Source organism: Capricornis sumatraensis, chromosome 4 (assembly GCF_032405125.1).
Source record: "Capricornis sumatraensis isolate serow.1 chromosome 4, serow.2, whole genome shotgun sequence".
In the NCBI taxonomy this organism is placed as follows: Eukaryota; Metazoa; Chordata; class Mammalia; order Artiodactyla; family Bovidae; genus Capricornis; species Capricornis sumatraensis.
The window spans coordinates 101,915,958-101,930,490 of NC_091072.1; the positions used below are offsets into that span (position 1 = coordinate 101,915,958).

Below are 14,533 nucleotides of genomic sequence, written 5' to 3' on the forward strand. Positions count from 1 at the left end.
AAAAAATATTTGAGGACAAAACCTCTTATGCTGAGTCCTGCTTCCTCATGCCCAGGGTCTCCAGAGAGGCCTGTTCTCTCTGGATCCCACAGCTCAGGTGGTGGTGGGAGGGGGCGCAGGGGCCTGGCAGGGACTTTGCTGACTTTTGTGATCACATCCAGGGGGCACTTGGGTGTAGTCACAGAAGCAGGGGAGGGGGAACACGGGGAAGGGATGGGGAGGTGTCTTAAGGGTGGGTGGGAAAAAATTGGGAGACCCAGTGCATGACTTTGCAGTTGAGATGACAGAGTATAACTCTCTTCTCCCTGTGGTAAGGGTGGGAATAGAGCTTTTTCACTGAAGAAGGGTTGAAGTTAGATGTCCCCCCAGCAGACATGGGGGGAGGAGAGATTGGGGTGGCGGGGGATGGTTTCGGTCTGCCTGGATCCCTCTTAGGAGAAGGGAGACTTGGGTAGGTGGGATCATCCGACTGACCGACTGGAAGCAGGATTTGGGGAAGGGTTATTTCACTGCCTTTCCCATGATGTGGGGCCCTACAGGTAACCACTTGATGGGAGGGGGGTGTTGTTCCACTTGGAGTTCAGAGAACTGGGCATTCTCCAGATCTCTCCAGCTCTCTCTGGTGAGGTGGCAGCCGTCCCCAATGTGCCTCCACGTGGGCTCTAAAACTTGCTGCCACAGGAAGGCCCAGCTTCCAAGTGGCTCTGCCACATGCTCCCAGAAAAAGAACACTCCTCCCTGTGAGAGAAGAGGGCACCTCACCTACCTGCTCCACTCTGCGACCTTCCTCTGACCTCATGCCATCCCGCTGACCAAGCCATCAGAGCCTCCTGGTGGAGTGGGAGGTGCCAGTCTGTGAGTTTAGGGAGCAGATAGCATCCTGCTCTTGACTTTCTCTGTATCCCTTGACTCCTACCTGTCTACTCAAAGCCAATGTGAAAAGCCTCCGGTCACCCAGGGGGTTGCCTGGTGAGAGATCTTTAAACGATGACCAGGACAGCTTAGCTGTGGGCAGACAGATGGGGAGGTGGAGAACCAGGGGCACAGACCTCATTGGACACAAAGACGTTCCCCTAGAGCCCTCTCAGAACCCTCCCCAGAGACCCAGATGCCTGTGTTCCGGACATCTCAGCCAGCATCCCAGGGACACTTTGCACTTGGGCTCCTTATTAAGCAAGAGCTCCTCCAGCTCTTCCCTCCTCACTGTACCCTCCCTCGGTGATCTCACCCCTATGCTTGGAATTTACCAGTTACAAGCTGGTGACTTCCAAATCTAAATCTCCAGGCTACATCTTTTGCTGACCTACAGATCTAGACATCCAGCTGCCTCTGTGTCTCTTGCCTGGCTGTCTCCATAGCACCTCAGACCTCATAAGTCCAGAACGGGTTTCTCCTTTCTTGCAGATGGCACTTCCCTCTAGCATCCTTCACTCCCTCCACTAGTCGTTTATGCCAGAAACCTGGAAACCATCCTAAACTCCTTTCTCTTCACGTCCAGTTCCCAATCTTATGGATTCTGTGTGTTAGTTGCTCAGTCGTGTCGACTTTTTGTGGCCTCATGGACTGAAGCCCGCTAGGCTCCTCTGTCTATGGAATTCTCCAGGCAAGAATACTTGGGTGGGTAGCCATTCCCTTCTCCAGGGGATCTTCCTGACCCAGAGATCGAATTCGGATCTTCTGGTAGGCGGGTAGATTCTTTACCATCTGAGCTACTATGGAAGTCCTGTTATGGATTCCATGTTTCCTAACATCTTTACCTAGAACGCGCTTTTGTTTCCCATACTCTCTCCACCCTCTGCTTAATCTCTCGGGTCTCAATTTAAACACCATGTCCCTAGATGTCCTTCACTGATCTGCCCCCACTTTGTTCGGGCTCTGCTGTGTGCTTCTACAGCACTCTATCCTGCCCCATCCAGGCCCTGGTCATATCTCCTGATCAAAAGCAGTTGGGGATGGGTGACTCATGTTCTAGTACATGAGATACCCCATCCTGGGTGCCCTGGACTCTGGGGTGGCTGATGCTACATTGCTGCTCCGTGCCCAGATCCTTCCCTTTCTGCTCACCGGCCTCAGAACTCTCCGAACTTCCTGCAGGACTCTCTTTGGACTCTCCACTGAGCACAGCACCAAGGTGCTGACCACCACGTCCATGGAGCCATCGGCCAGTTGTCTCATGTCCTCTCCGAAAGCCACCACAAACCGTTCATACTCAAGATGCCTGTTCTCGGCCATGCTCTTTGTCAGGAACTTCTCGAAGTGAGGATTGGGGTCCAGGCAGGTGATCTTGCAGCCAGCTGGGTAGAATTGGAAGTTGGCACCGGTGCCGCAGCCCAGCTCCAGCAGGGCCACCTTCCCCGAGGTACCTGCCAGCCCCTTTATCTGGCTGAAGAGTTCCCGTTTCTTGCTCTCCATCACTCGGTTGCTCTTGACCGTCAGCACAGCCATCAGGTAGGGGAAATAGGTCTTTCACAGGGGCTCCCAGAAACCCAGTAGAGCCATGAGGTGCAAGGGGAGGGTCAGGAGAAACACCAGCAGCTGCAGGAGTCGGACCAGGGCGTCCATGGCAGCCTGGCCCTCAGTGGAGCTTCCCTGGGGAGACTGACCGGTCTCTGCTCAGCTGCCGCTGACCTGCGTGCAAGTCTCCTTTCGCCTTGCAAGAGGACTTTGCTCCGTTTCCTAATCGGCAGTTTCCTCTCTGCTGGGGTTCAGTGGATGTTTGAATTCCTGCAAAGAGCACCAATCCCAAAGTCCCACAGGCTGTTTAACAAATTTTATTACATAGGGGCATAATAAAGTGGAGGCGAAGAAACAGGCGGTGCTGGTGTGTCCTGAGTTCTGGGACGCTCTGCCAGGTTGAAGAGGTTGGTGTGTGTGGTCATCTCAGAGGGCTCTGGGGAGGGGGAAGGGAGCTCCATCTCAGATCACAGCTTCGGGGGGCCAAATGCCAAGGCAGAGCTGACTCATAGGCACGTCCTGGCCTCAGGTTCTGCTCAGTTTATGTAAGCTGGGGATTCTGGTTGAGTGCCCCTGGAACACCCCCAGGGCTTTGTAAACTGTAACAGGCCTCTGCCCCAGATAGAAGCACAGAAACAAAAGTGTCTTAACTTTGGGAGTGGGGCGCGTCGGGGTCACAAAACTTCTCTGCTGGGCACTGGCCCAGGGGCTGCCCCAGCTCCACCAACTGCAGCCCTGTGTAAAGGACACTTTACACTTTACACTTTTCCTGTGTAAAGGACACTTTCCTGCTTGACTCAGGAGTTGTCTCCACACCTTTCCCCTAAGTGCCCCCACTGGACCGGGCAGTGGGTTTGACCAGCAGGGCAGAGGCAATGGACTTTGACAGAGCACCTGCCCCAACCAGGGACCTTGTTTAAACTCATCCTCCCCCAGAGGCCATCACTGGCCCTGGAAAAGGCTGTTTGTGAGATTTTAGATTGTCATTTCTCTCTTGTGTAGTCCCCATGCACAGTGGCCAAAGGAAGTTTTCATTTAGAGAAAAGAAAATTGACAACCTTAGATAATCAGCAAAACTGATTTGTGGTATTCTATTTTACGGAAAATAGTTGAGTGGTATTCCATTTTATGGATTTACCACAAATTATTTATCCATTCAGTTGTTGATGAACATTTGGGTTGTGTCCAGTTTTTGTCTATTATGAACAGAACTGCTATGAACATTTTTATATATGTCTTTGTGTGGATATATGCTTGCATTTCCCATGTGTAAATACCTGCATGTGGAATGGCTATGTATTCATTTATTTAGAATGTGTAATTATTCTTGGACATGAACTTGGGCAAACTCTGGGAGATGGTGAGTGACAGGGAAGACTGATGTGCTGTAATCCATGGGGTCATAAACATCTGGATAAAGAGTTGGTAACTGAACAATAGCAACAACAAATATTCTTTTGTTTCGGCAATGTCATTTAATTTTTTTGGTTGTGGTAAAATACATACAACATAAAACTTACTGTCTTCACCATTTTAAGTGTACATTTCAATGGTGTTAAATTTATTAACACTGTTGTGTAGGCATCACCCAGTCATCCCCATAACTCTTTTTCTTGTAGAACTGAAACTCTGCATCCATTAAACAGTAACTTTTCACTCTCTCCTTGCCCTAGCCCCTGGCAAGCACCATTGTACTTTCTGTCTTTGTGATTCTATGTGACTGCTCTAAGTACCTCACGTAAGTGAAGTCATACAGTGTTTATATTCCTGTGACTGGCTTATTTCACGGAGCATAATGTTCTCAAGATTATCCATGTTGTAGCGCATAGAAGAATTTTTTCCTTTTTAAGGCTGAAATCTCTCTATCTCTTTTTTATAGCTGCATACAACATGTGGGATCTTAGTTCTCTGACCAAATATCGAACTTGTGCCTCCTGCAGTGGAAGTTCAGAGTCTTAACCCCTGGACCGCCAGGGAAGTCTCTCATTTGGCAATAGTTTATAGTTTCATTGTACATCTTTCACCTCCTTGATTAATTCTGAAATATTTTGTTCTTTTCTATTGTAAATGGATTTTTCCCATATTGTTTATGTTCATGTATAGAGGTGCAACTGACTTTTGTGTATTGACTTTGTAACCTTCCACTTCGCTGAATTTGCTTATTAGTTTTAAAAGCTTTTGGGTGTGTGTGTGTGTGTGTGTGTGTGTGTAATCTTTAGGGTTTTCTACATAAAAGATCATATCATATGCAATCAAAGATAATTTTACTTCTTTCTTTTCAATTTCATTGTTTTAAAATTTATTTTTCTTGCCTAATTGCTCTGGCTAGAACTTATAGTGCTGTGTAGAATAGAAGTGGTGAAAGCAGTTATCCTTTTGTTGTTCCTTACTTTCAAGGAGATTTCAGTCTTTTGCTACGAGTATGATGTTTGCAGTGGCCATTTTACTAGGATAGTGTTAACGATATTTTAGAGGGAACCAACATATCTTGTTCAAGAGTGTGTCATGCCTGCTCTATTTACATCGTCTTTGGTCCTCTCAGCAGTATTTCAGATACATCGAATGTTTCTTAAGTTTATTTCTAGTTATTTCAGTTTTTGGTCAATATAAGACATCTGTTTTTCATTTGTACCTTCTAACTGGTTTCCATTTGCACACATATATATAATTTTGATTTTTGTTTATTTATTTTGTACCTAGTCATCTTATACTCTCATTGTTTATGTTATTTACTTATTTTTTTAAAGTCTTTATTGAATTTGTTACAATATTGCTTCTGTTTTATACTTTGGGGTTTTGGCCACGAGGTATGTGGGATCTTAGCTCTCTGACCAGGGATTAAACCCACACTCCTTGCATTGGAAGGTGAAGTCTTAACCACTGGACTGTCAGGGAAATCCCTTTCATTATTTATAATAATTGTTTCTATTTAATTATTTGGACTTTCTGGGTCTAAAATGATCTGTGTAAATGATGATGATTTTACTTTTTCCTTTCCAATTTTTATATCTTTTATTTTTTTCTTTTATTTACTTGCTTTAACTATGCTTTCAGAACAATGTTAAATAGTAGTGAGTGAGTGAGTGAGTGAGTTAAGTCGCTCAGTCGTGTCTGACTCTTTGTGACCCTGTGGACTGTAGCCCACTAAGCTCCTCCATCCATGGGATTCTCCAGGCAAGAATACTGGAGTGGGTTTCCATTTCCTTCTCCAGGGAATCTTCCCGACCCAGGTCTCCCGCATTGCAGGCAGATGCTTTAACCTCTGAGCCACCAGGGAATAGTAGTATGGATACTAAATTCCTGACCTTGTTCTTTTTTTTCCCTCTTCTATTTGTAGTTTTTTAAAAAAGATTTAATTGGAGGATAATTGCTTTACAATGATGTTTTGGTTTCTGCCATACCTTTTTCTTGTTCTTGAAATTAATAGGAATAGTTCTAATACTGTCCCACAGGTTATACGTATTTTTCTCTCAGGCTTTCATCCACCCTTTTATACTTTGCTCCATATTTCTGGGATTAAAAGTCTGCAGGCTACATTTACCTGGCTCCCTTGCTTGTGAGTTCTGCCAATAGTAAGCACTTGAGGAGATCAGACTGTGGGAAGAAGAGGGCACCTCCTCTTTCCAGCTGGACAGTGTGGCTGTTATTGGCAGTGGCAGTTCTAGAGCCACAGTGGGGATGGGTGATTCAAGGCTCCGTAAGCCTGAGCCAAAGTCTGTACTTTTTTCAGCAACTCGAGCTCCGCTGTATTTGGCAAGTGGAGAACATGCTGTGACAGTGTTGACAACAGAACAGCAGCAGGAACTGGTGGGACCCAGCCCTGGGGTGTCTGCAGCTTATGATCTCTGGGTATCATCCTTTCCTCCTTTTCCTTCTTCAAACTTCCTAACATCTCCATTCAAACCCGTTCTGTACATTCCATTGCTTCTGTTTGAAATTGCTAGAGTGGACCTTGACTAATGCATCCATTCAGAATGATGTGGACTTTGAGGTTGAGATAAAAGTACTTAATAGTGTTAAGTAAGTATTGAGATGAATATTTCATACCGAGTCCTCTGTCCTCAATCCTATTGTAACTTTTCTTCTATCCTTACTCCCAGTTGATGAATTTACCTCATACTTTATGGGAGAAATGATCAGATGTAAACTTTATTTTCTATCACGAGACCTACAGATTTTCTGCATCTTCTCCCGTCCTTCCTTCCTTTATTACAACGGAGGCTGTGTTGTTCTGCCTAGGGTTAATTTCTCTGTTTAGGTCTCTATTGTATCCCAACCTTTTTTTAATTACTTACATAACAACTTTATCGAGATAATTCACAATTCACATACCATAAAATTTGCCCATTTAAATTATGCAGTTCAGTGGTTTTAGTATGTTTAGAACTGGGCAAACATCACAGCAGTCAATTTTAGAACATTTTCATCACCCCCGAAAGAAACTCTAGGCTTAAGTAGCACTCAGTCTGTTTTTGCCAACTTTCCCATTACCACCAAACTGCCTTCTGTTTCTATGGATTTACCTATTCTGGACATTTCATGTAAATGGAATCATTCTATTTATAATCAAGCCTTTTGTGATGGGCTTCTTTCACATTGTTTAATGTTTTCAGTGTTAACTTATGTTGAAGCACGTTTCAATGCTTCACCTTGTTTATGTCCAGACAACATCCATTGTATGATGTACTACAATTTGTTTATGTATTCATAGGTGATGTTCATTTGGGTTGTTTAGACTTTTTCTGTGTTATGAGCAATGCTATCATGAATTCTAATCTTAGTTTCATCTCCTCTTTCTCCTAAATCATTTATCTCTATCACTTCAGGACTCTGTGATCCCATTCACTGTAGCATACTAGGCTCTTCTGTCCATGGAATTTTCCAGACAAGAGTACTGGAGTGGGTTGTCGTTTCCTTCTCCAGGGGATCTTCCCTACCCAGAGATCGAACCCAGGTCTCCTGCATTGCAGGCAGATGCTTTACCTTCTCAGCCACCAAGGAAGCCCATATCACTATGAATTCTAATGTTAGTTTTATCTCTTCTTTCTCCTAAATCATTTATCTCTATCTCTTCATGGATCTTTCAACATACTAACATGCTCTAATATATGCCAGTTTAATAAAAACTCAACTCTCTTGATTCCACACCTGCTTTTAGCTACCACCCTGTTTTATAGATTGACTTCACAGTCATAATTCTTGAGTCACTGCTAATGTTATCTAAATTTCCTCACATTTAATTCATGCTTCCACGCCCTCTCACCCATTGCTCCAATAAAAACCGTTCTTATGATGGCTGTCGATGACCTTCACATAGCAAGTTCCAGTGGCTATTCCCTGTTCTTATATATTATTTGACCCCTTAACAGCTTCAGTTGCCTACTACATCCTCCTTAAAATATTATCTTCTGTAGGCTGTCCCAGTTCAGTTCAGTTCAGTTCAGTTGCTCAGTCGTGTCCGACTCTTTGGGACCCCATGAATCGCAGCATGCCAGGCCTCCCTGTCTATCACCAATCCCTGGAGTTCACTCAGACTCATGTCCATTGAGTCCGTGATGCCATCCAGCCATCTCATCCTCGGTTGTCCCCTTCTCCTCCTGCCCCCAATCCCTCCCAGCATCAAAGTCTTTTCCAATGAGTTAAGTCTTCGCATGAGGTGGCCAAAGTACTGGAGTTTCAGCTTTAGCATCATTCCTTCCAAAGAAATCCCAGGGTTGAACTCCTTCAGAATGGACTGGTTGGATCTCCTTGCAGTCCAAGGGACTCTCAAGAGTCTTCTCCAACATCACAGTTCAAAAGCATCAATTCTTCAGCGCTCTGTCTTCTTCACAGTCCAACTCTCACATCCATACATGACTACTGGAAAAACCATAGCCTTGACTAGACGGACCTTAGTCGGCAAAGTAATATCTGCTTTTGAATATGCTATCTAGGTTGGTCATAACTTTTCTTCCAAGGAGTAAGCGTCTTTTAATTTCATGGCTGCAGTCACCATCTGTAGTGATTTTGGAGCCCCCCCAAAAAAGTCTGACACTGTTTCCACTGTTTCCCCATCTATTTCCCATGAAGTGACGGGACCAGATGCCATGATCTTCGTTTTCTGAATGTTGAGGACAACAGTCTTATTCTTCATTTTTGGGGGGCTGCATTTATATTGACCAAATCTTGGCTCTCTGTGCACCAAAGCCAAACAGAAATACAGAGACAGAATTATGGAGGAGAAGAAAAGAGTGGCTTTATTAGTTTGCCAGGTAAAGGGGGAAGATGGTAGGATAGCACCTCAAGAACTGTGCCCCCTGTCCCTGGTGAGTAGAGAAAGGTTATATAGTCAGGCAGGAGTATGTGATAAGCACCAAGGTAGTAACAGTCTTGTATTCTTTCTTCTGTAAAGTGTCAAAAAGGTGGGGTTGCTGACAAGATTAGGGTGTGTGCAGGGTCTTAGGTTACCAGTACAGGAGATAGCAAGAGAGGCAGTTCAATCCCTGGGTTAGGAAGATCCTCTGGAGTTGGAAATGGCAACTCACTCCAGTATCCTGGCATGAAAAATTCCATGGACAGGAAGGCCTGACAGGTTACAGTCCATGGGGTCACAGAGAGTCGGACATGACTGAGCACGTATGCACTAGGGTCTTAGGCGGTCCAGTCTCCTAATCTTGGTTAACTTCTTTGGTCCTTTAATCTTGCCTCAGGTGGTTTCATTGCTGTTCCTCCTATGATTAGTAACTATTCTGTTGGGAACTGAGAAAAGGTCATGGAGGCTGAAGTCTTGCTTATAAGAAATGGGAGACAAAAAAGCCCCCATGCCAGGAGCCCTGTAGGGCTCTGCTCGGCATCGCTTGGTCTTCATTTTGGTGCATGGGTGCTCTAGTTGTGGTGGTTAGGCTTAGTTGCCAGGTGGCATGTGGAATTTGAATTCTTCTATCAGGGACTGGACATGGAACAACAGACTGGTTCTAAATAGGAAAAGGAGTACGTCAAGGCTGTATATTGTCACCTTGCTTATTTAACTTATATGCAGAGTACATCCTGAGAAACGCCGGGCTGGAAGAAGCACAAGCTGGAATCAAGATTGCCGGGAGAAATATCAATAACCTCAGATATGCAGATGACACCACCCTTATGGCAAAAAGTGAAGAGGAGCTAAAAAGCCTCTTGATGAAAGTGAAAGAGGAGAGTGGAAAAGTTGGCTTAAAGCTCAACATTCAGAAAACGAAGATCATGACATCTGGTCCCATCACTCCATGGGAAATAGATGGGGAAACAGTGGAAATAGTGTCAGACTTAATTTTTTTGGGCTTCAAAATCACTCCAGATGGTGATCGCAGCCATGAAATTAAAAGACACTTACTCCTTGGAAGAAAAGTGATGATCAACCTAGATAGCATATTCAAAAGCAGAGACATTACTTTGCCAACAAAGGTCCCTCTAGTCAATGCTATGGTTTTTCCCCGTAGTCATGAATGCATGTGAGAGTTGGACTATAAAGAAAGCTGAGTGCCTAAGAATTGATGATTTTGAACTGTGGTGTTGGAGAAGACTTTTGAGAGTCCCTTGGACTGCAAGGAGATCCAACCAATCCATTCTAAACGAGATCAGTCCTGGGTGTTCTTTGGAAGGACTGATGCTAAAGCTGAAACTCCAAAATTCTGTCCACATCATGCGAAGAATTGACTCATTGGAAAAGACTCTGGTGCTGGGAGGGATTAGGGGCAGGAGGAGAAGGGGACGACAGAGGATGAGATGGCTGGATGGCATCACTGACTCGATGGACATGAGTTTGGGTGAACTCTGGGAGTTGGTGATGGACAGGGAGGCCTGGCATGTTGCAATTCATGGGGTCACAAAGAGTCAGACATGACTGAGAGACTGAACTGAACTGGGACTGAACTGATCAGGGACTGGGGCTTCTCTTGTGGCTCAGCTGGTAAATAACCTGCCTGCAATGCAGGAGACCTGGGTTTGATCCCTGGGTTGAGAAGATCCTTTGAAGAAGAGAAAAGCTACCCAATCCAGTATTCTGGCCTGGAGAATTCCTTGGGGTTGCAAAGAGTTGGACACGACTGTGCAACTTTCACTTTCACCAGGGATTGAACAGGTGTACCCTGCATTGGTGGAGAAGGTGAAGGCATCCCACTCCAGTACTCTTGCCTGGAAAATCCCATGGACGGAAAAGCCTGGTAGGCCAGAGTCCATGGGATTGCGAAGAGTCGGACATGACTGAGTGACCTCACTTTCACTTTTCATTTTCAAGCATTGGAGAAGGAAATGGCAACCCACTCCAGTGTTCTTGCCTGGAGACTCCCAGGGACGGGGGAGCCTGGTGGGCTGTCATCTATGGGGTCGCACAGAGTCGGACACGACTGAAGCGACTTAGCAGCAGCAACCCTGCATTGGAAGATGGATTCTTAAACCACTGGTTCACTAGGGAACTCCCCAGTCTTCTTGTTTCTATATCATCCCCCTAGGTGTTACTTCTTAGACTCCCCCCAACCCCTTTTAAGGTCTTTCTCATTTGCTCAGTCTTCTAAATTTTGCTTCTTTGGGTTTGATTTTGGATCTCCCTTTGTCTATATTCTCTCATTAAGTAATACCATTCATTTTCATGACTTAAATACCATGTCTATGCTATTTTTCCCACGTATTTATCTCTGGGGCAGTTTTTCCCTCTGAGTTTCATTTGACTTGCATATTCAGTTGTTTACATATTCCTCAGCATGTTTCTTGGTTGTGTCAAACTTCATGTGTCCAAAATGGGACTTATGATACCCCTCAAACCTCTTGTTTAACTCTGCTCATTCTCTTCACCAGCTCAATAATGGCACAATCAATTGCTCAATTGCTCAAGCAAAAACCTAGGACTTAATTTATTCTCCTTCTTTTTCCTTTCAATCTCCCCCTCCCCCTGACTTCTTTCTCCTTCTTCTTGTATCTTATCATTCTCTCTTTTTAAAAACTTTGTATAATGGAAAAATTTGAATTTGAACAAAAATGAATAAAATAGTATAATGCACCCATGTATACATCATCCAGTCCCAACAACTTTCAAACCATGGGCAGTCTTGCTTCATCTACATGCTCATCCACTTTCCCTTCCCACCCCTACTGAATACTGTTTTGAGGCAAACTTGTCATTGTCAACTTAAAAAAAATATACAACCTGAGTGTTGCAAATTTTACTTGGGGCAAAATAAGGACTGCAACCTGGGAGACAGCACTTCAGGTAGCCCTGAGAAACTGCTCCAGAGAGGTAGAGGGGGAAGGTCGATATATATGATTGTGGTGAAGGGGGAGTTCAATGCAATCCAGCACTTATCTTACAGAAGGTTTTCTGCTAGTCACGAGGAGCTGATGTCACCTTAAAGGGATTTAGCACTTTTCTAGGTATGAGAGGGCTTCCCTGATAGCTCAGTTGGTAAATAATCCACCTGCAATGCGGGAGACCCTGGTTCGATTCCTGGATGAGGAAGGTTTGCTGGAGAAGGGATAGGCTACCCATTCCAGTATTCTTGGGCTTCCCTTGTGGCTCAGCTGGTAAAGAATCTGCCTGCAAAGCTGGAGACCTGAGTTCGATTCGTGGGTTGGGAAGATTCCCTGGAGAAGGGAAAAGACTACCTAGAGAATTCAGGCCAGAATACTCTCCATGGGGTCCCAAAGTCCATGGAGTCACAAACAGTCGGACACAACTGAGCAACTTTCACTTCACTTAGGTATGAGAAGATGCAAGGATTGGAATCCTGAAATCAGTTCCTGAAAATGACTAGTTATCTAAAGATCTGCTCCACCAGTTTCCTTGGAGCACAGAGTGTCTCATTCTCCACCCTGAACTCCCTTTAGGGTGTGTTGAAGGTTAACAGCTGCAGGAGGATGAGATTCAATCTCTTTAGAGACAGATGGCAAATGCCCTTGGCAAGCACCAATTTGTAGCTGACATCATTTTGAAACAAGAGGGAAGGGGACAGGGCACACAACCTTTAAAAGAATGACAAAGCCATAAGGACATGATAAAAACTGGTTAGAACCAACTAGGTCTAAAATGGTAGAAGATTCCACTTCTAATAGAACTTGAGCCTCATTATACCTTCATTGTAATACATTAGCTAAATGACACACCCATCAGTGCCATGACAGTTCTGAGACCCTCCATCAATTAGTTCAATTCGGTTGCTCAGTCGTGTTTGACTCTTTGTGACCCCATGGACTGCAGCATGCCAGGTTTCCTTGTCCATCACCAATTCCTGGAGTTTACTCAAACTCATGTCCATTGAGTTGGTGATGCCATCCAACCATCTCATACTCTGTTGTCCCCTTCTCCTTCTGCTTTCAATCTTCCCCAGCATCAAAGTCTTTTCAAATGAGTCAGCTCTTCACATAAGGTGGCCAAATTATTGGAGTTTCAGCTTCAGCATCAGTCCTTCCAATGAATATTCAGGACTGATTTTCTTTAGGATGGACTGGTTGGATCTCCTTGCAGTCCAAGGGACTCTTTAGTTCTTATTTGCTTTCTGGCATAAGAGTGATGCCATCTGCATATCTGAGGTTATTGATATTTCTCCCAGCAATCTTGATTCCAGCTTGTGCTTCATCCAGCCCAGAGTTTCTCATGATGTACTCTGCATATAAGTTAAATAAGCAGGGTGACAATATACAGCCTTGATGTACTCCTTTTCTTATTTGGAACCAGTCTGTTGTTCCATGTCCAGTTCTAACTGTTGCTTCCTGACCTGCATACAGGTCAGGTGCTCTGGTATTCCCATCTCTTTCAGAATTGTCCACAGTTTATTGTGATCCACACAGTCAAAGGCTTTGGCATAGTCAATAAAGCAGAAACAGATGTTTTTCTGGAACTCTCTTGCTTTTTTGATGATCCAGCAGATGTTGGCAATTTGATCTCTGGTTCCTCTGCCTTTTCTAAAACCAGCTGGAATTTTACAGTTCACGTACTTTTGAAGCCTGGCTTGGAGAATCTTGAGCATTACTTTACTAGTGTGTGAGATGAGCGCAATTGTGTGGTAGTTTGAGCATTTTTTGGCATTGCCTTTCTTTGGGACAGACCCTCCATAAAAGGCCAAAAAGTGGGTGGTGGTGCAGTTCCTAGAAATTCACACCCCCCTCTGAAATAATTTTCAATAATCCTCCCACTCATTAGTCTATGAAATTATCCAGTCCATAAAAACTAACCATGCCATAGTTCAAGGCTGCTTTTGTAACGGGAATGGACTTCCCTGGTGGCTCAGATGGTAAAGTGTCTGCCTACAATGCAGGAGCCCTGGGTTCAATCCCTGGGTTGGGACGATCTCCTGGAGAAGGAAATGGCAACCCACTCCAGTATTCTTGCCCGGAAAATCCCATGGATGGAGGAATCTGGTAGGCTATAGTCCATGGGGTCGCAAAGAGTTGGACATGACTGAGCAACTTCACTTTCACTTCACTTTCTTGTAACTGGAGGGAAGTGGGCAGGGCGCAACTTTTGGAAGAATGATATAGCCCAAGGACATGACATAAACCAATTAGAATCAAATGGGACCAAGATGGCAGACAAGACAAGAACTTGATCCTCAGTCAGCAAGCTAAATGACAAGCCCAGAAGTGCCATGAAAGTTCCAGTTCAGTTCAGTCACTCAGTCGTGTCTGATTCTTTGCGACCCCATGAATCGCAGCATGCCAGGCCTCCCTGTCCATCACCAACTCCTGGAGTTCACTCAGACTCACGTCCATCGAGTCCATGATGCCATCCAGCCATCTCATCCTCTGTTGTCCCCTTCTCCTCCTGCCCCCAATCCCTCCCAGCATCAGAGTCTTTCCCAATGAGTCAACTCTTTGCATGAGGTGGCCAAAGTATTGGAGTTTCAGCTTTAGCATCAGTCCTTCCAAAGAAATCCCAGGGCTGATCTCCTTCAGAATGGACTGGTTGGATCTCCTTGCAGTCCAAGGGACTCTCAAGAGTCTTCTCCAACACCACAGTTCAAAAGCATCAATTCTTTGGCACTCAACCTTCTTCACAGTCCAACTCTCACATCCATACATGACCACAGGAAAAACCATAGCCTTGACTAGACGGACCTTAGTCGGCAAAGTAATG

General features: G+C 44.8%; 1 protein-coding gene across 1 annotated transcript; it reads right to left on the reverse strand.

Annotated features, from left to right (window-relative positions):
* Nucleotides 1-501: 501 nt before the first annotated feature.
* On the reverse strand, nt 502-2,562 carry TMT1B (thiol methyltransferase 1B). The gene is given in 2 exon segments (XM_068972154.1): nt 502-738; nt 2,065-2,562. Coding segments are annotated over 2 exon segments (735 nt in total).
* Nucleotides 2,563-14,533: the final 11,971 nt, after the last annotated feature.